Source organism: Eleutherodactylus coqui, chromosome 12 (assembly GCF_035609145.1).
Source record: "Eleutherodactylus coqui strain aEleCoq1 chromosome 12, aEleCoq1.hap1, whole genome shotgun sequence".
Classification (NCBI taxonomy): Eukaryota; Metazoa; Chordata; class Amphibia; order Anura; family Eleutherodactylidae; genus Eleutherodactylus; species Eleutherodactylus coqui.
Window position 1 is genome coordinate 2,712,389 of NC_089848.1, and position 22,126 is coordinate 2,734,514.

The following is a 22,126-nucleotide window of genomic DNA, read 5'->3' on the forward strand; positions in this document are numbered from 1 at the left end:
TGACCTAACGCTGTTCTGTGGGGCGGTGGGAGATCCTGACCTAACGCTGTTCTGTGGGGCGGTGGGAGATCCTGACCTAACGCTGTTCTGTGGGGCGGTGGGAGATCCTGACCTAACGCTGTTCTGTGGGGCGGTGGGAGATCCTGACCTAACGCTGTTCTGTGGGGCGGTGGGAGATCCTGACCTGACGCTGTTCTGTGGGGCGGTGGGCGATCCTGACCTGACGCTGTTCTGTGGGGCGTCGGGAGATCCTGACCTGACGCTGTTTTGTGGGGCGGTGGGAGATCCTGACCTAACGCTGTTCTGTGGGGCGGTGGGAGATCCTGACCTAACGCTGTTCTGTGGGGCGGTGGGAGATCCTGACCTAACGCTGTTTTGTGGGGCGGTGGGAGATCCTGACCTAACGCTGTTCTGTGGGGCGGTGGGAGATCCTGACCTAACGCTGTTTTGTGGGGCGGTGGGAGATCCTGACCTAACGCTGTTTTGTGGGGCGGTGGGAGATCCTGACCTAACGCTGTTCTGTGGGGCGGTGGGAGATCCTGACCTAACGCTGTTCTGTGGGGGGCGGTGGAAGATCCTGACCTAACGCTGTTCTGTGGGGCGGTGGGAGATCCTGACCTAACGCTGTTCTGTGGGGCGGTGGGAGATCCTGACCTAACGCTGTTCTGTGGGGCGGTGGGAGATCCTGACCTAACGCTGTTCTGTGGGGCGGCGGGAGATCCTGACCTAACGCTGTTCTGTGGGGCGGTGGGAGATCCTGACCTGACGCTGTTCTGTGGGGCGGTGGGAGATCCTGACCTAACGCTATTCTGTGGGGCGGTGGGAGATCCTGACCTAACGCTGTTCTGTGGGGCGGTGGGAGATCCTGACCTAACGCTGTTCTGTGGGGCGGTGGGAGATCCTGACCTAACGCTGTTCTGTGGGGCGGTGGGAGATCCTGACCTAACGCTGTTCTGTGGGGCGGTGGGAGATCCTGACCTAACGCTGTTCTGTGGGGCGGTGGGAGATCCTGACCTAACGCTGTTCTGTGGGGCGGTGGGAGATCCTGACCTAACGCTGTTCTGTGGGGCGGTGGGAGATCCTGACCTAACGCTGTTCTGTGGGGCGGTGGGAGATCCTGACCTAACGCTGTTCTGTGGGGCGGTGGGAGATCCTGACCTAACGCTGTTCTGTGGGGCGGTGGGAGATCCTGACCTAACGCTATTCTGTGGGGCGGTGGGACGGCTACAAGATCACATTATATCGCCTTTTTTTCTCGCTGTAGTACGGTTGATAAATAATTTCTTCCAGCCATAGCTTTTGTTGTTTTTCCGTCCCCCCAGTTGTGCGCGGCTCGCGTTTTGCGGACCTCCTGCGGTTTCTATCGGTACTGCCTTTGATTACATACAACTATTTGATCGCTATTTATTACTTTATTTTCGCATTGCGTTCACCGCGGGGGTAAATAATGCACTGAGTGGATCGGAGTTTTACGAACGCAGCGATACCAAATGTTTTTTTTTTGTTTCATTCTACATATGTGAAAAGCAGGGGAGGTGCGGCTTTATAGTCAATCTGCAGCCTTGGGGGCTTTTAGAAGGTCGCTGGATGCCATGGCAACCCAAAGGGCACCCCGTGATCTCATTGCAGAGGGTCATTTGAGACCACCTACCTTCGATCAGGGAGTTTAAGAGGGTTTACCAGCCGCAATCAGCGGGAATGCTGATGACAGCAGGAGTATGTCAGCGGTCCGAAGCTGCGGCACCAGCGGCCCATGGAGCCCTAGGTGTGAAGGAAATAGATTGTCAGCTTCTTAGATCACCGTGTCTTTCTAGTAACTAAAACAATCACTACCTCTGCGAATCCTTCGACTACAAAGTGTACGTTTTCTTTTTCTCAGGGTGGAAAAGGAAGAATTGGAGTGGTGATCTCCTCATATATGCACTACACAAATGTGTCTGCGAGGTAAGTGGCCAGAGATGGGTTTCCTGTCATTACTAAGTATCCGTATACTTATCAAACGCTTACAATCAGGTCTTGGTCACAGCTGAAGCCGTAGAGATGTGGTATATGTGGTATATGGGATATAATATGGGATATAATATGGGATATAATATGGGATACACTAAGGCTATAAATCGTGCGAGATGTGTGGGTTCCAAGACTCCCAAATCTCGCACAAATCTGAACCCCATTCTATTGACTGCATGGGGTCATAGCATCGTGCTGTGGGAATAAATTGCAGCATGCCCTATGTTTGGGCGTTCCCTCGGAATGCATAGGCCATTGTTTTCCATGCAGAAACATTGCTCAGCGTGTGCAGCACACGAGTGCGATGCGAGGTTTCCATTGAAAACATTGGATACAATACCAGAACCAAGCTTCCAACATAAATACAGTAGCAGAGCTAAGGGACGGTGTTGTGGAGGCACTGAAGGGCTGACAGCAGCGCCTTGGTATGTCAGAGGGGGTGAGGCAGAGCCAGGAGGAGGATGATCATCTAGCTGGCTGGACCTAAGGGGGCGATGACTGCCTCGTGCCAGCCCCAAGCTGGTGGCCGGCCCAGTCCCTTCACACGCTTATTTTCTGCCCGTAATGAGTAAATTGGTGATATATCAAATTGGTTGCCTCTCGCTATTTAATTCTACTATTCGGTTGGAGCGAGCGATCGTTTGTGCGGCCGTTCATTACCCCGCCTACATTCTCGTCTCCAGCGCTTCCTCTGTTCTAAATTCGGGGACGTCCGGCTGACAAACGGTTTTATTATTCTGCATAAAAACTGTGATCAGGCGCCAATCATGCGTTCTCTTGTTTGTCATGTGATCACGGGGCCGTTACATGCGGCAGTGATGAGGAACAAACGCTCCTCCGAAGACCATCTGGAGCTTAATTGTTGGGTCTGTCTGAATATTGTAGGATTAGTGGCCTTAGGGCTCCGGTCCACGGGTGATAAGTCACTGCGCTATCTGCGGGGAACGCAGGGAACGCTTCCCATAGACTTCACTATGGAAAGTGCGGCCCGATGTCCACGAGCTCCCCACCATGGCGATTCTCCGCTCGGGATTCTAATTTGCCGCGACAAGCCATTTCATTTCGCTAACGACATTCCGCCTCGCCCGTGGACAGGGGGCCTCACTGCAGCCGATTGGTGACCTCTTTTGCTTGCCTCCTCAGTGCGGACCAGGCTCTGGATCGGTTTGCCATGAAGAAGTTTTTTGATGATAAAGTATCCATACTTATGCAGCCGTCCCAGATAAGGTGGGTGTTCCTGGGAGCAGTAAGTGCCGTCCTGTCATCTGGCAGTACAAGTAATGGACTACAAGACCATGTATGCAGGAAATAGTCTACATCCCTGTATGCTTGAATCCCAAGCTGAAGGTTCAGGATTGGTGCTCCTGTAGGTCAGTAACGATGCTTCTGCGTTTAGACTGATTCTTCATGTCAAAAGCTTTCATTGGAATCCATGCTCTTCGCTGGACTCTAGACCGGTTGGAGATGAGTGTGAAGAGTAATGCTCCAAGTCACATTCTCTAAGCGACCGTTTTTTTTGTAGACACACAGTGTAGCCAATTATTTGCCGACATCAATGAGCCTCCATGGCAAATGTAAACTTTTCCAGGACGAGCCCCAGTGGTGACCTGAAGGGGTTGTGCCAACATTGAGTGTCATTTATTATCCACAGAGCTCACCTGCCGAAATCCCCCACCAATCTAAGAGATGTGGGGTCCTGAAAGTCTTCGAATGGATAGAGTGGTGGTTGAGCCTGTGGAGCCGCCATATTGGCCACACTGGGACTGTTGGAGATCACCAGGATCTAGCGCTTGGATTCCTTGGTGGTCCCAATGGTCTGAGCCTACTGATCAGAGGGTTGTCCCCAATCCCTGAATATACTTTCAGTTTTGGCACAACCATTTTAAGAGAGAGCTGCAGTCAGCAATGGGCCCTGATGGTATAATCTTCTATAGGTGATGATTGCTATGGTATTGGTCCTGCCCTTGGTAGTAATGGCTGCGACATGGTCATCACTGGAGCGTTCCTCATAGACAAGAGGCTTATGGAACGGCACTACTGGTGTTTTGTAAAGGCTAAAAAGGAATTCTCGTTAATTGCCGCATCATTTTGCCTCCTAGATATGTCAATTTTCTGAATGGACTGCTATCTGGGATGGAAAAGATGAACACTGCCCCCCTCTTCTTGCATCATGTCGTACTTCATGGCATTCCGAATTTTGATGCCGGTGGAAGTGAGTATACTTGAGTGCAGACCAATTAGGAGTATGTCCGCTGGTGAATCCCCTGCCGTCTGGGTATTTGTTGGGTTTGGGCTTTTTTCTGCTCCCGTTTATGATATCTTCATGTAAAAACTTGTCTTGTGGTTGAGTGTTGCAATATCGCACGTTAGGGCCCCTGATTACCAGAAGGGCCGGGGGCCCGGGGATTATTCTGAACGCCAGACTGGAGTCTGGAAGGACATGTTTTTCCCCCTAAAATGAGGAAAATTGGCTTCTTTCTCCATTGTTGTTTTTTTTTTCCTTCTGGATCAACATGGGGAAAAGGAGGGGGGGGGGAATGGGCTTAAGTGGATGCGGACGCAGGTCTGTGTTCAGCCTTACACCCTGTTACCGTGTTATAATGCATCCGTTTGTGTCGTTATGTGTTGATACATCATCATTAGACTAGAACAAGCTATGATGCAGCGATATATATATATATTGTCCAGCTGGTTAATGTAACACAATGGTTTATTTTGCAGTTTGTAGACCTTTCATAAAGATTTACCAAGCGATGCAACCAGCGTATACATCAGGAATATAGTAAGTCCTCTCTTTGAGTATTTAGACTCATGTATTTGATGATTGAGGTCTGAGTGAAAACTTTGTATTTTTTGGCGTAATTTTTAATTCAGAGATGAATTAGTCACTTTTTTTAAAATCTAGTTCCTTTTTAGAAAACTCTATTTTAAATGTCATGCACCGACTTACTTGCCGGCTCAGCCTGTTCTAACAGACCCTCCTTTGTGCAGAGATTGTAAGTGTAGGCTTGTTTTTCCTTTTGACTCTGCATTTTCATATCCTCAACACATTTTCAACATTTTACATGTGCAAAAATCTAACTTTTATATATGACTCAGGCCAGGGGCAGACCTAAAGTATCTGTCTCTCTGTGTGTCATACAGAGGGCACACAAGGGGACCGGGCTCAGGACGCCCCCTACAGACCACCAGTAGAGCAGAGCGTCTGACCAGACTGTTAGGAGGTGTTAGGACCAGTGGATGTGTGAGGGTACACAAGGTAACTGGGCTCAGGACCCCCCGACAGACCACCAGTAGAGAGGAGCGTCTGACCTGACTGTTAAGAGGTGTTGGGCCCAGTGGATGTGTGAGGGTACACAAGATAACCGGGCTCAGGACCCCCCTACAGACCACCAGTAGAAAGAAGCGTCTGACCAGACTGTTAGGAGGTGTTAAGACCAGTGGATGGGGGCACACAAGGTGACCGGGCTCAGGACCCCCTACAGACCACCAGTAGAGAGGGGCATCTGACCTGACTGTTAGAAGGTGTTGAGACCAGTGGATGGGGGCACACAAGATGACCGGGCTCAGGACACCCCCTACAGACCACCAGTAGAGAGGAGTGTCTGACCAGACTGTTAGGGGGTGTTGGGCCCAGTGGATGTGTGAGGGTACACAAGATGACCGGGCTCAGGACGCCCCCTACAGACCACCAGTAGAGAGGAGCGTCTGACCAGACTATTAGGAGGTGTTAAGACCAGTAGATGGAGGCACACAAGGTGACCAGGCTCAGGACGCCCCCTACAGACCACCAGCAGAGAAGAGCATCTGACCAGACTGTTAGGAGGTGTTGAGACCAGTGGATGGGGGCACACAAGATGACCGGGCTCAGGACGCCCCCTACAGACCACCAGTAGAGAGGAGTGTCTGACCAGACTGATGAGGGGTGTTGGGACCAGTGGATGTGTGAGGGCACACAAGGTGACCGAACTCAGGACGCCCCCTACAGACCACCAGTAGAGAGGAGGGTCTGACTAGACTCTTAGGAGGTGTTGGGACCAGTGGATGTGTGAGGACACACAAGGTGAACAGGCTCAGGACGCCCCCAACAGACTACCTGTAAAGAGGAGCATCTGACCAGACTGTTATAGGAGGTGTTGGGACCAGTGGATGTATGAGGGCACACAAGGTGACCAGGCTTAGGACCCCTCTACAGACCACCCGTAAAGAGGAGCATCTGACCAGACTATTAGGGGGTGTTGGGACCAGTGGATGGGGGCACACAATGGGACCCTGGGCTCAGGATGCCCCCTACAGACCACCAGTAGAGCAGAGCGTGTGACCAGACTGTTAGGAGGTGTTGGGACCAGTGGATGTGTGAGGGCACACAAGGTGACCGGGCTCAGGACGCCCCCTACAGACCACCAGTAGAGCAGAGCGTCTGACCAGACTGTTAGGAGGTGTTGGGTCCAGTGGATGTGTGAGGTCTCACAAGGTGACAGTGAAGCATGGTAATGAGTGTCTGCAGGCAGCAGTGAAGCATGGTGGAGAGCGGTACAATAGTGAGTGTCTGCAGGCAGCAGTGAAGCATGGTGGAGAGCGGTACAATAGTGAGTGTCTGCAGGCAGCAGTGAAGCATGGTGGAGAGCGGTACAATGAGTGTCTGCAGGCAACAGTGAAGCATGGTGGAGAGCGGTACAGTAACGAATGTCTGCAGGCAACAGCGAAGCATGGTGGAGACGGGAACAATAATGAATGTCTGCAGGCAACAGTGAAGCATGGTAGAGAGCGGTACAATAATGAGTGTCTGCAAGCAACAGTGAAGCATGGTAGAGAGCGGTACAATGAGTGTCTGCAGGCAGCAGAGAAGCATAGCGGAGAGCTGTACAATGAGTGTCTGTAGGCAGTATTTATGCATAGTGGAGAGCAGCACAATAATGAGCGTCTGCCGACAGCAGTGAAGCATGGTGAAGAGCAGTACAATAATGAGAGTCTGCAGGCAGCAGTGAAGCATGGTGGAGAGCAGTACAATAATGAGAGTCTGCAGGCAGCAGTGAAGCTTGCCAGAGAGTGGTACAGTGAGTTTCTGCAGGCAGCAGTGTAGCATGGGGGGAGAGCGGTACAATAATGAGTGTCTGCCGGAAGCAGTGAAGCATGGTGGAGAGCAGTACAATAATGAGTGTCTGCAGGCAGCAGTGAAGCATGGTGGAGCGGTACAATGAGTGTCTGCAGGCAACAGTGGAGTATGGTGGAGAGCGGTACAATAATGAGTGTCTGCAGGCAGCAGTGAAGCATGGTGGGGAGCGGTACAATGAGTGTCTGCAGGCCGCAGTGAAGCATGGGGGAGAGCGGTACAATAATGAGTGTCTGCTGGCAGCAGTGAAGCATGGTGGGGAGCGGTACAATAATGAGTGTCTGCAGGCCGCAGTGAAGCATGGGGGAGAGCGGTACAATAATGAGTGTCTGCTGGCAGCAGTGAAGCATGGTGGGGAGCGGTACAATAATGAGTGTCTGCAGGCAGCAGTGAAGCATGGGGGAGAGCGGTACAATAATGAGTGTCTGCTGGCAGCAGTGAAGCATGGTGGGGAGCGGTACAATAATGAGTGTCTGCAGGCAGCAGTGAAGCATGGTGGAGAGCAGTACAATAATGAGTGTCTGCCGGAAGCAGTGAAGCATGGTGGAGAGCGGTACATTAATGAGTGTCTGCAGGCAATAGTGAAGCATGGTGGAGAGCGGTAGAATAATGAGTGTCTGCAGGCAGCAGTGTAGCATGGTGGAAAGTGGTACAATAATGAGTGTCTGCAGGCAGCAGTGAAGCATGGTGGAGGGCAGTACAATAATGAGTGTCTGCCGGAAGCAGTGAAGCATGGGGGAGGGCAGTACAACGAGTGTCTGCAGATAACAGTGAAGCATGGTGGAAATCAGTACAATGAGTGTCTGCTGGCAGCAGTGAAGTATGGTGGGGAGCGGTATAATACTGAGTGTCTGCAGGCAGCAGTGAAGCATGGGGGAGAGCAGTACAATAATGAGTGTCTGCCGGAAGCAGTGAAGCATGGTGGAGAGCGGTACATTAATGAGTGTCTGCAGGCAATAGTGAAGCATGGTGGAGAGCGGTAGAATAATGAGTGTCTGCAGGCAGCAGTGTAGCATGGTGGAAAGTGGTACAATAATGAGTGTCTGCAGGCAGCAGTGAAGCATGGTGGAGGGCAGTACAATAATGAGTGTCTGCCGGAAGCAGTGAAGCATGGGGGAGGGCAGTACAACGAGTGTCTGCAGATAACAGTGAAGCATGGTGGAAATCAGTACAATGAGTGTCTGCTGGCAGCAGTGAAGTATGGTGGGGAGCGGTATAATACTGAGTGTCTGCAGGCAGCAGTGAAGCATGGGGGAGAGCAGTACAATAATGAGTGTCTGCCGGAAGCAGTGAAGCATGGTGGAGGGCGGTACAATAATGAGTGTCTGCAGGCAGCAGTGAAGCATGGTGGAAAGCGGCAGCAGTGAAGCATGGTGAAGAGCAGTAGAATGAGTGTCTGCAGGCAGCAGTGTAGCATGGTGGGGGCTGCATTTCAGCAAATGGAGTTGTGGATTTGGTCATGATAAATGGTGACCTCAATGCTGAGAAATACAGCCAGATACTGATCCATCATGCATACCATCAGGGAGGCATCCGATTGGCTCCAGAATTATTCTGAAGCAGAACAACAACCCCAAACATACAGCCGAGTACTTTCAAAATCTGTGTGCAAGTGTACCTACAAGAACTGGTGATGTGTTGAAAGCACAGGGCGGTCAGATCAAATATTGATTTCATTTAGATTTCTTTTTTTCTTCATTCAATTTTGCTAATTGACCAACATAACCCATTTTTGAAGCATTCTGAGTTTGCAGCATTTTTTGCACACCTGCCTAAAACCTTCGCACAGTACTGGACATAAAGCAGTGAAACTATGAAAGGCCGGGCCCCATGACAAAACGGGACATGAACATTTTGCCAATTTAGCCGCCCTTCAGAGTCCTGCTGGAAAAAGGGAAAAAACATAAAAAGCCACTAAATGTGTCCCTTACCTATACAGGCTTAGGAATAGTGGAACAAACAGCCCAGCACTGAAGGGTTACTGCAGCCAGACCCATACTCTATATATGTACTGTTACTGTACAATACCCTCTATATGAAGACAAGCATTACCAGTAATATTATGGCCATATAGTATAGCCACACCATGACCACACAATGACTGAATAATACTACCATACCCTATAAAAGATCAATATTGCCAACATACAGTGACCATATAGCAGGAAATACCAGATTACAATACCCTTACCTCCAGTGATCAGGGGTGTCTTCCCATCTTACTCGAGTTGTTTGCTTTTCGTTTTCTCCTCCATCTGACCCAGATTGCCATGATGACTTTTTCAGTCAAAACTTGTCCCTACAGAATGACAAATTGACACTTTTGGCTCCTCAGTTAGCGACCTGCCTTAATTTGCCACCACACTGCACCATCTCCCAATCAGTAACAATGCCTCCTGTGGTGCCCCACACAAGAATGGTATTTCCCTGTTTGTGCCCTTTTGTGGTCCTTCACAGTAAGTGCTGGTTTTTGTGGCAAAAGTCCCTCCTCCTCCGCTCAGTAGTGGTCTCCATTTTCTCACGCTAAGTCAAAATGCGCCCTTTTGGCCTAATCATTAGTAATTTTCCCTCAGTTATCCCCCCAGTCCTCGTATTGCCGGTCTTGTGCCCCTGCCGGCGCTCCCGGTGTCCTCTCGTTATCCCCTCAGTCCTCGTATTGCCGGTCTTGTGTCCTTCCCGGCGCTCCCGGTGTCCCCTCGTTATCCCCTCAGTCCTCGTATTGCCGGTCTTGTGCCCCTCCCGGCGCTCCCGGTGTCCTCTCGTTATCCTCAGTCCTCGTATTGCCGGTCTTGTGCCCCTCCTGGCGCTCCCGGTGTCCTCTCGTTATCCCCCTCAGTCCTCGTATTTCCGGTCTTGTGCCCCTCCCGGCGCTCCCGGTGTCCTCTCGTTATCCTCAGTCCTCGTATTGCCGGTCTTGTGCCCCTCCCGGCTCTCCCGGTGTCCTCTCGTTATTCCCTCAGTCCTCGTATTGCCGGTCTTGTACCCCTCCTGGCTCTCCCGGTGTACTCTCGTTATCCTCTCAGTCCTCGTATTGCCGGTCTTGTGCCCCTCCTTGCGCTCCCGATGTCCTCTCGTTATCCCCTCAGTCCTCGTATTGCCGATCTTGTGCCCCTCCTGGCACTCCCGGTGTCCTCTCGTTATCCCCTCAGTCCTCGTATTGCCTGTCTTGTACCCCTCCCGGCGCTCCCGGTTTCCTCTCGTTATCCCCTCAGTCCTCGTATTGCCGGTCTTGTGCCCCTCCTGGCACTCCCGGTGTCCTCTCGTTATCCCCTCAGTCCTCGTATTGCCGGTCTTGTGCCCCTCCTGGCACTCCCGGTGTCCTATCGTTATCCCCTCAGTCCTCGTATTGCCGATCTTGTGCCCCTCCTGGCACTCCCGGTGTCCTCTCGTTATCCCCCCAGTCCTCGTATTGCCGGTCTTGTGCCCCTCCTGGCGCTCCCGGTGTCTTCTCGTTATCCCCTCAGTCCTCGTATTGCCTGTCTTGTGCCCCTCCTGGCGCTCCCGGTTTCCTCTCGTTATCCCCTCAGTCCTTGTATTGCCGATCTTGTGCCCCTCCTGGCACTCCCGGTGTCCTCTCGTTATCCCCCCAGTCCTCGTATTGCCGGTCTTGTACCCCTCCCGGCGCTCCCGGTGTCCTCTAGTTATCCCCTCAGTCCTCGTATTGCCGATCTTGTGCCCCTCCTGGCACTCCCGGTGTCCTCTCATTATCCCCCCAGTCCTCGTATTGCCGGTCTTGTGCCCCTCCTGGCGCTCCCGGTGTCCTCTCGTTATCCCCTCAGTCCTCGTATTGCCGGTCTTGTGCTTCCTCCCGGCGCTCCCGATGTCCTCTCGTTATCCCCTCAGTCCTCGTATTGCCGGTCTTGTACCCCTCCTGGCGCTCCCGGTTTCCTCTCGTTATCCTCTCAGTCCTCGTATTGCCGGTCTTGTACCCCTCCTGGCGCTCCCGGTGTCCTCTCGTTGTCCCCTCAGTCCTCGTATTGCCCGTCTTGTGCCCCTCCCGGCGCTCCCGGTGTCCTCTTGTTATCCTCTCAGTCCTCGTATTGCCGGTCTTGTGCCCCTCCTGGCACTCCCGGTGTCCTCTCGTTGTCCCCTCAGTCCATGTATTGCCGGTCTTGTGCCCCTCCCGGCGCTCCCGGTGTCCTCTCGTTATCCCCTCAGTCCTCGTATTGCCGGTCTCGTACCCCTCCCGGTGTCCTCTTTGTTATCCCCTCAGTCCATGTATTGCCGATCTTGTACCCCTCCTGGCGCTCCCGGTGTCCTCTCGTTATCCCCTCAGTCCTCGTATTGCCGGTCTTGTGCTTCCTCCCGGCGCTCCCGATGTCCTCTCGTTATCCCCTCAGTCCTCGTATTGCCGGTCTTGTACCCCTCCTGGCGCTCCCGGTTTCCTCTCGTTATCCTCTCAGTCCTCGTATTGCCGGTCTTGTACCCCTCCTGGCGCTCCCGGTGTCCTCTCGTTGTCCCCTCAGTCCTCGTATTGCCCGTCTTGTGCCCCTCCCGGCGCTCCCGGTGTCCTCTTGTTATCCTCTCAGTCCTCGTATTGCCGGTCTTGTGCCCCTCCTGGCACTCCCGGTGTCCTCTCGTTGTCCCCTCAGTCCATGTATTGCCGGTCTTGTGCCCCTCCCGGCGCTCCCGGTGTCCTCTCGTTATCCCCTCAGTCCTCGTATTGCCGGTCTCGTACCCCTCCCGGTGTCCTCTTTGTTATCCCCTCAGTCCATGTATTGCCGATCTTGTACCCCTCCTGGCGCTCCCGGTGTCCTCTCGTTGTCCCCTCAGTCCTCGTATTGCCCGTCTTGTGCCCCTCCCGGCGCTCCCGGTGTCCTCTTGTTATCCTCTCAGTCCTCGTATTGCCGGTCTTGTGCCCCTCCTGGCACTCCCGGTGTCCTCTCGTTGTCCCCTCAGTCCATGTATTGCCGGTCTTGTGCCCCTCCTGGCACTCCCGGTGTCCTCTCGTTATCCTCTCAGTCCTCGTATTGCCGGTGTTGTACCCCTCCCGGCACTCCCGATGTCCTCTCGTTATCCTCTCAGTCCTCGTATTGCCGGTCTTGTACCCCTCCCGGCGCTCTCGGTGTCTTCTTTTGTATCGCTGGAGCCGTTTGTTCTCTTCTTTGTAACGGAATCATTAGATGTCTCTTCCTTTTTGTTTAGCAACGTTGGACCAGAAAGCCACAACAAGGTGATCATCGGCGTGGAGCCGGCGCAGCTCATCAAAGGCGACATCATGGTGAGTATGGCGGCACACGGCAGGATCTCGTGTAAAGGCTACAGTAACCTGCGCAGCGCGTGTTTTCTGGCTTCAGCCATTATTTTCGCCCGTCTGCCGCGCCTCCTGCTTACTGTATCCAATCAAAGGGATCTTTGTAGAATAACTGCGCTTTAAAGACCAAACAAACACAGGAAAAGCGATGCGCTGCTAAGATGAGGCGACAGCCAGCGATCACACCTGGGGTGCCCCGGCATCTGGGCGAGGGATCAAAACTTTTCACACGTCACGTTGTTTCGAAGTGTATTTACTCTTTAGTGTTCCTTCTCCCTCACTCTTAGCCCCGTATCGGCTTCCATTTAATATCGCTTTATCCCCACTTGAAAACAGGTTGACGCCGAAGTTGTGGCTGCGCTGCCAGCGATCATTGCAGACCCTTACAGTGAGGTGATACTGCATGGAGTTCAGCAGCAGAATGTGGCTACATAGACCACCACGTGCCCCGAGCGCCCCCCGGGACCCACCAGGAGGATGCAACCATCAGAGGTCATAGATGACCGAGTAGAGCCAGCTTGTCTGCCGCCCTCTAGGCACTTTTAGTTAATTGTTTGTTATGGGGCCTAAAACTTGGGTGCAGAATATTTCTATGAGGTTTCATTCTGAAAGTGATCTTAGAGGGCAGGGAGGGACATTATTACTGATTTTTGCCATAATTTGGTTTTAGATGAACAATTCTAGGAATATGTTTCTACGGTTGTGAAAAAAATAGTTCTGAGGAGCAGAAAAGCGGAATCCCCACCGCTGATTGGCTCGGTCAGCGGACGGATCCCATTGATTATAATGGGGCTGCCCACTGTCCACCCGGCTATTGGACGGAAGGAGAAGTGCTGGATGCGGCATCTGTGACCGAACCTCCAGCGCAGATGTGACCCCCGCCTTATTTCCATTGGGATTTATTTATATAAGTTGACTGGTAAAATACACAAACCTCACAAATGCCACAAATAATCAGGTACTTTAGGGTTCTGTTCACACAGGATAAATGGGGGGGGGGGGGGGGGGGGACACATCAAAAAGTACAACTTGTCCCAAAAATCCAAGCCCTCATACGGCTGTCAGCGAGTTGTGGCTCCTGCAAGGGGACACTGACAATGGCTTGGTCCTTAAGGCACAAAACAGGTCGGGTAAGAGGGGGTTAATTTAAGCATACAATGCACAATTTTTAGAAGTGTATTCCGACCGATGGGACGGTGGATACATTCCAACATAGATCCTCCGCCGTCCGGAGAGGGAAGTAAAGCGAAGAGCCTGAAGCGCCCGCTGTGCTGCGCCGCCCTCCCATGGTAAATCAGGAGCATCGCTAGAAATCAGTTCTGTCCATTGTTGGGAAAAAATACTTCTAATCCCAATCCGGCCATTTTTCCCCTCCTGACTTGTTGGTTGCTTAGAGGGGTGTCCTGCCTAAAAAAAAGAAGAAAAATGGTTTAAGCGGCTACTTATGCAAGAAATTAACACGACGCTGTCCGCTCCTCTCTTCTCCCCCTAGGAAATAGTAGAGGGGGTACTGCGACAATTCTGGTCTGCACTGACAGCGGAAGTCAGGTGACTGCTGCAGCCAATGAGAGGCAACGGTGCCCGTTCTCCCAGCATCTCACATCTGTGGACCTGCGGCCTTCTGCTGTCTGTGCGGCCCGGGGTCATCGTGGGATCTGTTGTCTCCTCCGGGGGGGCTCTAGTTTTATTGCATGAGCAGCAGTTTAAATCTCGGTAAAGTTGGACACCCCCTTGAATCCTGTCAATGTTTCTTTTGCCAGATCAAATGTTACCACAAGAAGTATCGCTCTGCGACCCGCGATGAGGTCTTCCGGCTGCAGTTTCATACGGGGGCTGTTCACGGCCATCGGCTGATCTTTGGAAAAGAAGAGTTGGATCACGCAAACAAAGGTGCGGTCATTGCCGGGATTGTTGCTTCCATCTGCATAGCTGCAGGATATAGTCGGGGCCGGCGGGGGCCACATATATGTCTGCTTTTAGACGGGTTTCTTCCTGCAGTTGGACGCTTCCTGATGAACCTCTTTGTTTCTGTACTCTGCAGTGATAACTAATCCCAAATCATTGTCATTATTCCAGATTCTTTTTAATCTCAGTAGTAGTGCGTGGGTGTGGGGTAGGCGGGGTGTACAGGGTGCGTGGGTGTGGGGTAGGCGGGGTGTACAGGGTGCGTGGGTGTGGGGTAGGCGGGGTGTACAGGGTGCGTGGGTGTGGGGTAGGCGGGGTGTACAGGGTGCGTGGGTGTGGAGGTGGGCGGGGTGTACAGGGTGCGTGGGTGTGGAGGTGGGCGGGGTGTACAGGGTGCGTGAGTGTGGAGGTGGGCGGGGTGTACAGGGTGCGTGAGTGTGGAGTAGGCGGGGTGTACAGGGCGCGTGAGTGTGGAGTAGGCGGGGTGTACAGGGCGCGTGAGTGTGGAGTAGGCGGGGTGTACAGGGCGCGTGAGTGTGGGGTAGGCGGGGTGTACAGGGTGCGTGGGTGTGGGGTAGGCGGGGTGTACAGGGTGCGTGGGTGTGGGGTAGGCGGGGTGTACAGGGTGCGTGGGTGTGGGGTAGGCGGGGTGTACAGGGTGCGTGGGTGTGGAGGTGGGCGGGGTGTACAGGGTGCGTGGGTGTGGAGGTGGGCGGGGTGTACAGGGTGCGTGAGTGTGGAGGTGGGCGGGGTGTACAGGGTGCGTGAGTGTGGAGTAGGCGGGGTGTACAGGGCGCGTGAGTGTGGAGTAGGCGGGGTGTACAGGGCGCGTGAGTGTGGAGTAGGCGGGGTGTACAGGGCGCGTGAGTGTGGAGTAGGCGGGGTGTACAGGGCGCGTGAGTGTGGAGTAGGCGGGGTGTACAGGGCGCGTGAGTGTGGAGTAGGCGGGGTGTACAGGGCGCGTGAGTGTGGAGTAGGCGGGGTGTACAGGGCGCGTGAGTGTGGAGTAGGCGGGGTGTACAGGGCGCGTGAGTGTGGAGTAGGCGGGGTGTACAGGGCGCGTGAGTGTGGAGTAGGCGGGGTGTACAGGGCGCGTGAGTGTGGAGTAGGCGGGGTGTACAGGGCGCGTGAGTGTGGAGTAGGCGGGGTGTACAGGGCGCGTGAGTGTGGAGTAGGCGGGGTGTACAGGGCGCGCGTGCGTCGGTGTGGGGTAGGCGGGGTGTACAGGGCGCGTGGGTGTGGAGTAGGCGGGGTGTACAGGGCGCGTGGGTGTGGAGTAGGCGGGGTGTACAGGGCGCGTGGGTGTGGGGTAGGCGGGGTGTACAGGGCGCGTGGGTGTGGGGTAGGCGGGGTGTACAGGGCGCGTGGGTGTGGGGTAGGCGGGGTGTACAGGGCGCGTGGGTGTGGGGTAGGCGGGGTGTACAGGGCGCGTGGGTGTGGGGTAGGCGGGGTGTACAGGGCGCGTGGGTGTGGGGTAGGCGGGGTGTACAGGGCGCGTGGGTGTGGGGTAGGCGGGGTGTACAGGGCGCGTGGGTGTGGGGTAGGCGGGGTGTACAGGGCGCGTGGGTGTGGGGTAGGCGGGGTGTACAGGGCGCGTGGGTGTGGGGTAGGCGGGGTGTACAGGGCGCGTGGGTGTGGGGTAGGCGGGGTGTACAGGGCGCGTGGTGTGGGGTAGGCGGGGTGTACAGGGCGCGTGGGTGTGGGGGTAGGCGGGGTGTACAGGGCGCGCGTGGGTGTGGGGTAGGCGGGGTGTACAGGCGCGCGTGGGTGTGGGGTAGGCGGGGTGTACAGGGCGCGCGTGGGGGTGTGGGGTAGGCGGGGTGTACAGGGCGCGCGTGGGTGTGGGGTAGGCGGGGTGTACAGGGCGCGCGTGGGTGTGGGGTAGGCGGGGTGTACAGGGCGCGCGTGGGTGTGGGGTAGGCGGGGGGTACAGGGCGCGCGTGGGTGTGGGGTAGGCGGGGGGTACAGGGCGCGCGTGGGTGTGGGGTAGGCGGGGTGTACAGGGCGCGCGTGGGTGTGGGGTAGGCGGGGTGTACAGGGGGCGTGGGTGTGGGGTAGGCGGGGTGTACAGGGGGGCGTGGGGTGTGGAGTAGGCGGGCTGTACAGGGGGCGTGGGTGTGGGGTAGGCGGGGTGTACAGGGGGCGTGGGTGTGGGGTAGGCGGGGTGTACAGGGTGCATTCTGTCGGTTGTGTGAGCCTCATAAACTTTCTCTCTCTCTTATATATAATAGATGACAGATTTCCAGAATTTGGAAAAGTTGAACTCGTGTTCTCAGGAACTCCAGAAAGATTAGCTGGTAGGTATTATCCATCCTGTCCAGAGAGATTACAGAAATCATTGTAAACTAGTAGATGTTTCTGAGCACGGCGGATGCTTCCTGGTCTTGGAAGAGTTACATGTTATCTTGTATCTGCAGCAACAAGATGAGAAATCCTGGGTTCATTATTCAGAATGTAGTAATATGCAGAACCGCCGATATCTACACCATACACAAGCTAATCCATCAACTCGCTGAATGTACCATGAGCCTGGTGGTGCCATCGGAGCCTAGTGGCACTGGTGGTGTTATATGAGGCTGGTAGTGCCATCGACACCTGGTGGTGCCATCGGAGCCTGGTGGTGGTGCCATCGGAGCCTGGTGGTGGTGCCATAGGAGCCTGGTGGTGGTGCCATAGGAGCCTGGTGGTGGTGCCATAGGAGCCTGGTGGTGGTGCCATAGGAGCCTGGTGGTGGTGCCATAGGAGCCTGGTGGTGGTGCCATAGGAGCCTGGTGGTGGTGCCATAGGAGCCTGGTGGTGGTGCCTTATGAGCCTGGTGGTGCCTTATGAGCCTGGTGGTGCCTTATGAGCTTGGTGGTGCCTTATGAGCCTGGGGGTGCCTTATGAGCCTGGGGGTGCCTTATGAGCCTGGGGGTGCCTTATGAGCCTGGGGGTGCCTTATGAGCCTGGGGGTGCCTTATGAGCCTGGGGGTGCCTTATGAGCCTGGGGGTGCCTTATGAGCCTGGGGGTGCCATATGAGCCTGGGGTGCCATATGAGCCTGGTGGTGTCTCATGAGCCTGGTGGTGCCCTATGAGCCTGGGGGTGCCCTATGAGCCTGGGGGTGCCTTATGAGCCTGGTGGTGGTCTACATTAGTTGCAGTTTCTGGGGTTTTGTTGAGGGTATAATGTGTCACTGCATCCGGGTGAGGATCATATTTTTTAATTTGAGGATCTATTCAGATTTTCTCTAAAACGGTTTTACCAAAAGCTGAACCACCTAAACGGGTTGTTGAGTTACAATTGCACTTTTTTTACTTGGTGCCAAATGACTTGCAATAATAAAACAAATGGGACTTACCCCCTGAGAGCCAGCACTGCCGCTCCGTGATTCTCCTGGTCTGTGATGGTGGACGTTTATAGTCTCAACGGGATTTAGAGACTATAAAAGCATTTAGTTTTTTCTCTCAGAACAGCGCCACTCTTCTCCATAGACTGTGTCTGGTACTGCGGCTCAGGCTGTTGAAGTGAATGGAGAACTGTGGTGTTTGCGCCCACAGTGCATGAGAGATGCCAATATTGGGGGAAAGAACTGATTCTTTTTTCTACTCCCAGGCGATGGCTGTAAGTCCGTCCCTCTAGATTGAGCTGTAACGGTAGATATTACTGGCTACAGTTGCAGTATTTTACAAGTCCCCAAGTTCTGTGCTCTTGGCATCATTCCATAGATTTCTGATCCTCCTTGAGGATGTGACATAACAGATTAGCAGCCGTGACTCATGCTTCACACTTAAAGGGGTTGTCTTCTGTCTGAGGGGCCCCCGCCTCGCGACGAGCTCTAGGAGCCACAGCATTCTGCTGCACAAGTGGGAGACCATGCGTGAGATCTGCAGTTATGTGATATTGTACTTTAATGACCACATCTAGACAACAGACTGACAACCAACCTGAAAACCTTCCTTCTAGATGCTGCAAACCTTCAGAACAATCAGGACATCAGCATCGACTACAACACCGGGGATCCGCTGATCCGCTGGGATTCCTATGAAAACACAAGTCTGAATGGTGAAGGTTAGTATGGAGTCCTGTCGGCCCTCATTAGTGCTGCATGGGGTTTGCATGGGACTCTTCTGTTGGTCATCTATGTAGCGATCAGTGTGAACCTTGCCGTCCCGTCCTCCATCCGTGCTTCATGATACTGAGAGATGGGTCCATCTGACGTATTACGCTTCGTGTTTCGGTGAAGTCCCATCTGTTGGGGCTCTTGTCGTGGATCTCTGGGTTTTGTGCCCCCTGTTACCCGTTCGGTGTCTCCGGCACGCTGCATGAGAACAAAAGTTACAACAGTCAAAACACTAGTCTTCTAAACTAATCCCAGTTCTATGACCTCTCAGGTATTGTAGTCCGCCCATTTAGTACTTGAGTTGCCCCCTTTGTACCCGCTCAAGCTCTGATATGTCCTCCTTCAGTCCCGCTGCCCCTAACTGTCCCCAATATCCCATGTGCGGTCTGACCAGTGACTTGTGGAGAGGGACTGTAGGTCCCACAAACGTCAGCGTATAATAGTAATCTCCATGTGGTAACAGGTTCCCCGGTGCCTTACACATCAGAGGGTCTACGTAGAGATGGTCGGCATAAAACTAATAACCTAATAGAACGGCGAGGGTCCTGAGGCGTGTACACCTCGAGCAGAACACAGGCATTCTACATCTGCAGCTCCCGGTAACGGAGGCAGAGGAGCCCGGCATGTCCGTGTACAGAGGGCGGGGCTTCTCAAGCTAACCCTATACCCGCCATGTTGGATTCCATCTACCGCGAGGACAAACTAGCTGCTGTGGGGAGCGTCTGCAGCTGGTCAAAAGCACTACTTTGGAGGCAGGAGTTAGACTCGCGGACCATACAAATAGTGCGTTAATTCCGTTAATCTCCCCGCCCTACAGGGAATGCACAAAGACAAAAACCAATTGGTTCCTTCTGGGAGAGATTACTGCTGCATGTTTAGTATTTTAGGATCTTTTTTTTTTCGTTTTCCACACAAGACGCTTTTGCGTATTTTGTGCGCATACGAGGGAGCAAGGATTCCCAATACTTCAGTCCATCCTTAGGGCCCTTCTACTGGCCAATCATTGGATGCCCACATCCAGAACACGGATTGGCCCGTGGAAGCAGGCAGTATCGCCAATGACCGACTGCCTGCTTACTGTGAATGGAGGTGGGCGGCCCGACAACCCCGACAACACCGGACGCTCCTCCCCTATTCACGAACGATGCTCGTTCCTATGTAAAAGCACAGGAATGATATCGCTGGGACGACCTGTTGGGCATCTGCAGCCAGCAAGTAGTCCTGTGTGTCCTTGTTTGTAGCTGAAGGGCTTTTAGATGCCAATAATTCTCTCCGTCACCCTTTAGATATAGCAGTACAAGTAGGTAGCTGCTCCTCCTTTCCTCCGGTGTTGCCTTAAGCGGTACAAGTAGGCGGCTGCTCCTCCTTTCCTCCAGTGCTGTCTTAGGCGGTACAAGTAGGTGGCTGCTCCTCCTTTCCTCCGGTGTTGTCTTAGGCGGTACAAGTAGGCGGCTGCTCCTCCTTTCCTCCGGTTTTGTCTTAGGCGGTACAAGTAGATGGCTGCTCCCCCTTTCCTCCGGTGTTGCCTTAAGCGGTACAAGTCGGTGGCTGCTCCTCCTTTCCCTTGGTGTTGTCTTAGGCGGTACAAGTAGGCGGGTGCTCCTCCTTTCCTCCAGTGTTGTCTTAGGCGGTACAAGTAGGCGGCTGCTCCTCCTTTCCTCCGGTGTTTCCTTAAGCGGTACAAGTAGGCGGCTGCTCCTCCTTTCCTCCAGTGCTGTCTTAGGCGGTACAAGTAGGCGGCTGCTCCTCCTTTCCTCCGGTGCTGCCTTAAGCGGTACAAGTTGGTGGCTGCTCCTCCTTTCCTCCGGTGTTGTCTTAAGCGGTACAAGTAGGTGGCTGCTCCTCCTTTCCTCCGGTGTTGCCGTGAGCGGTACAAGTAGGCGGCTGCTCCTCCTTTCCTCCCGTGTTGCCTTAAGCGGTACAAGTTGGTGGCTGCTCCTCCTTTCCTCCGGTGTTGTCTTAAGCAGTAGAAGCAGGCGGCTGCTCCTCCTTTCCTCCGGTGTTTCCTTAATCGGTACAAGTAGGCGGCTGCTCCTCCTTTCCTCCCGTGTTGCCTTAAGCGGTACAAGTAGGCGGCTGCTCCTCCTTTCCTCCGGTGTTTCCTTAAGCGGTACAAGTAGGCGGCTGCTCCTCCTTTCCTCCAGTGCTGTCTTAGGCGGTACAAGTAGGTGGCTGCTCCTCCTTTCCTCCGGTTTTGTCTTAGGCGGTACAAGTAGATGGCTGCTCCCCCTTTCCTCCGGTGTTGCCTTAAGCGGTACAAGTCGGTGGCTGCTCCTCCTTTCCCTTGGTGTTGTCTTAGGCGGTACAAGTAGGCGGCTGCTCCTCCTTTCCTCCAGTGTTGTCTTAGGCGGTACAAGTAGGCGGTTGCTCCTCCTTTCCTCTGGTGTTGTCTTAGGCAGTACAAGTAGGCGGCTGCTCCTCCTTTCCTCTGGTGTTGTCTTAGGCAGTACAAGTCGGTGGCTGCTCCTCCTTTCCTTTGGTGTTGTCTTAGGCGGTACAAGTAGGTGGCTGCTCCTCCTTTCCTTTGGTGTTGTCTTAGGCGGTACAAGTAGGTGGCTGCTCCTCCTTTCCTCTGGTGTTGTCTTAGGCAGTACAAGTCGGTGGCTGCTCCTCCTTTCCTTTGGTGTTGTCTTAGGCGGTACAAGTAGGTGGCTGCTCCTCCTTTCCTCCAGTGTTGTCTTAGGCGGTACAAGTAGGCGGCTGCTCCTCCTTTCCTCTGGTGTTGTCTTAGGCGGTACAAGTACGCGGCTGCTCCTCATATCCTCCGGTGTTGTCTTAGGTGGTACAAGTAGGCAGCTGCTCCTCCTTTGCTCTGGTGTTGTCTTAGGCGGTACAAGTACGCGGCTGCTCCTCATATCCTCCGGTGTTGTCTTAGGTGGTACAAGTAGGCAGCTGCTCCTCCTTTCCTCCGGTGTTGCCCTAAGCGGTAGAAGCAGGCGGCTGCTCCTCCTTTCCTCCAGTGTTGTCTTAGGCGGTACAAGTAGGCGGTTGCTCCTCCTTTCCTCTGGTGTTGTCTTAGGCGGTACAAGTAGGCAGCTGCTCCTCCTTTCCTCCAGTGTTGTCTTAGGCGGTACAAGTACGCGGCTGCTCCTCATATCCTCCGGTGTTGTCTTAGGTGGTACAAGTAGGCGGCTGCTCCTCCTTTCCTCCGGTGTTGCCTTAAGCGGTACAAGCAGGCGGCTGCTCCTCCTTTCCTCCGGTGTTTTCTTAAGTGGTACAAGTAGGCGGCTGCTCCTCCTTTCCTCCGGTGTTGTCTTAGGCGGTACAAGAAGGTGCCTGCTCCTCCTTTCCTCCGGTGTTGTATTAAGTGGTACAAGTAGGCGGCTGCTCCTCCTTTCCTCTGGTGTTGCCTTAAGCGGTACAAGTAGGCTGCTGCTCCTCCTTTCCTCTGGTGTTGCCTTAAGCGGTACAAGTAGGCTGCTGCTCCTCCTTTCCTCCAGTGTTGTATTAGGTGGTACAAATAGGCGGCTGCTCCTCCTTTCCTCTGGTGTTGTCTTAGGCGGTACAAGTAGGCGGCTGCTCCTCCTTTCCTCCAGTGTTGTCTTAGGCGGTACAAGTAGGCGGCTGCTCCTCCTTTCCTCCAGTGTTGTCTTAGGCGGTACAAGTAGGCGGCTGCTCCTCCTTTCCTCTGGTGTTGTCTTAGGCGGTACAAGTACGCGGCTGCTCCTCATATCCTCCGGTGTTGTCTTAGGTGGTACAAGTAGGCAGCTGCTCCTCCTTTCCTCCGGTGTTGCCTTAAGCGG

The 22,126-nt window shown here is 54.0% G+C and overlaps 1 protein-coding gene across 50 annotated transcripts in view; it reads left to right on the plus strand.

The window, feature by feature from the left end:
* TNS3 (tensin 3) overlaps positions 1–22,126 on the plus strand; it is a 272,533-nt gene that overhangs the window by 129,958 nt on the left and 120,449 nt on the right. For all 50 annotated transcript variants that reach the window (XR_010787362.1, XR_010787373.1, XR_010787390.1 and 47 more), the window contains 8 exons: positions 1,880–1,944; positions 3,154–3,237; positions 4,110–4,222; positions 4,732–4,792; positions 12,269–12,344; positions 14,138–14,267; positions 16,514–16,579; positions 18,227–18,331. Coding sequence is in view for 3 of the 50 variants with exons in the window: in XM_066585403.1 (XP_066441500.1) it covers positions 1,880–1,944; positions 3,154–3,237; positions 4,110–4,222; positions 4,732–4,792; positions 12,269–12,344; positions 14,138–14,267; positions 16,514–16,579; positions 18,227–18,331 (700 nt within the window). In the remaining 47 variants the exon portion in view is untranslated. The remainder of the gene's footprint in view (positions 1–1,879; positions 1,945–3,153; positions 3,238–4,109; positions 4,223–4,731; positions 4,793–12,268; positions 12,345–14,137; positions 14,268–16,513; positions 16,580–18,226; positions 18,332–22,126) is intronic.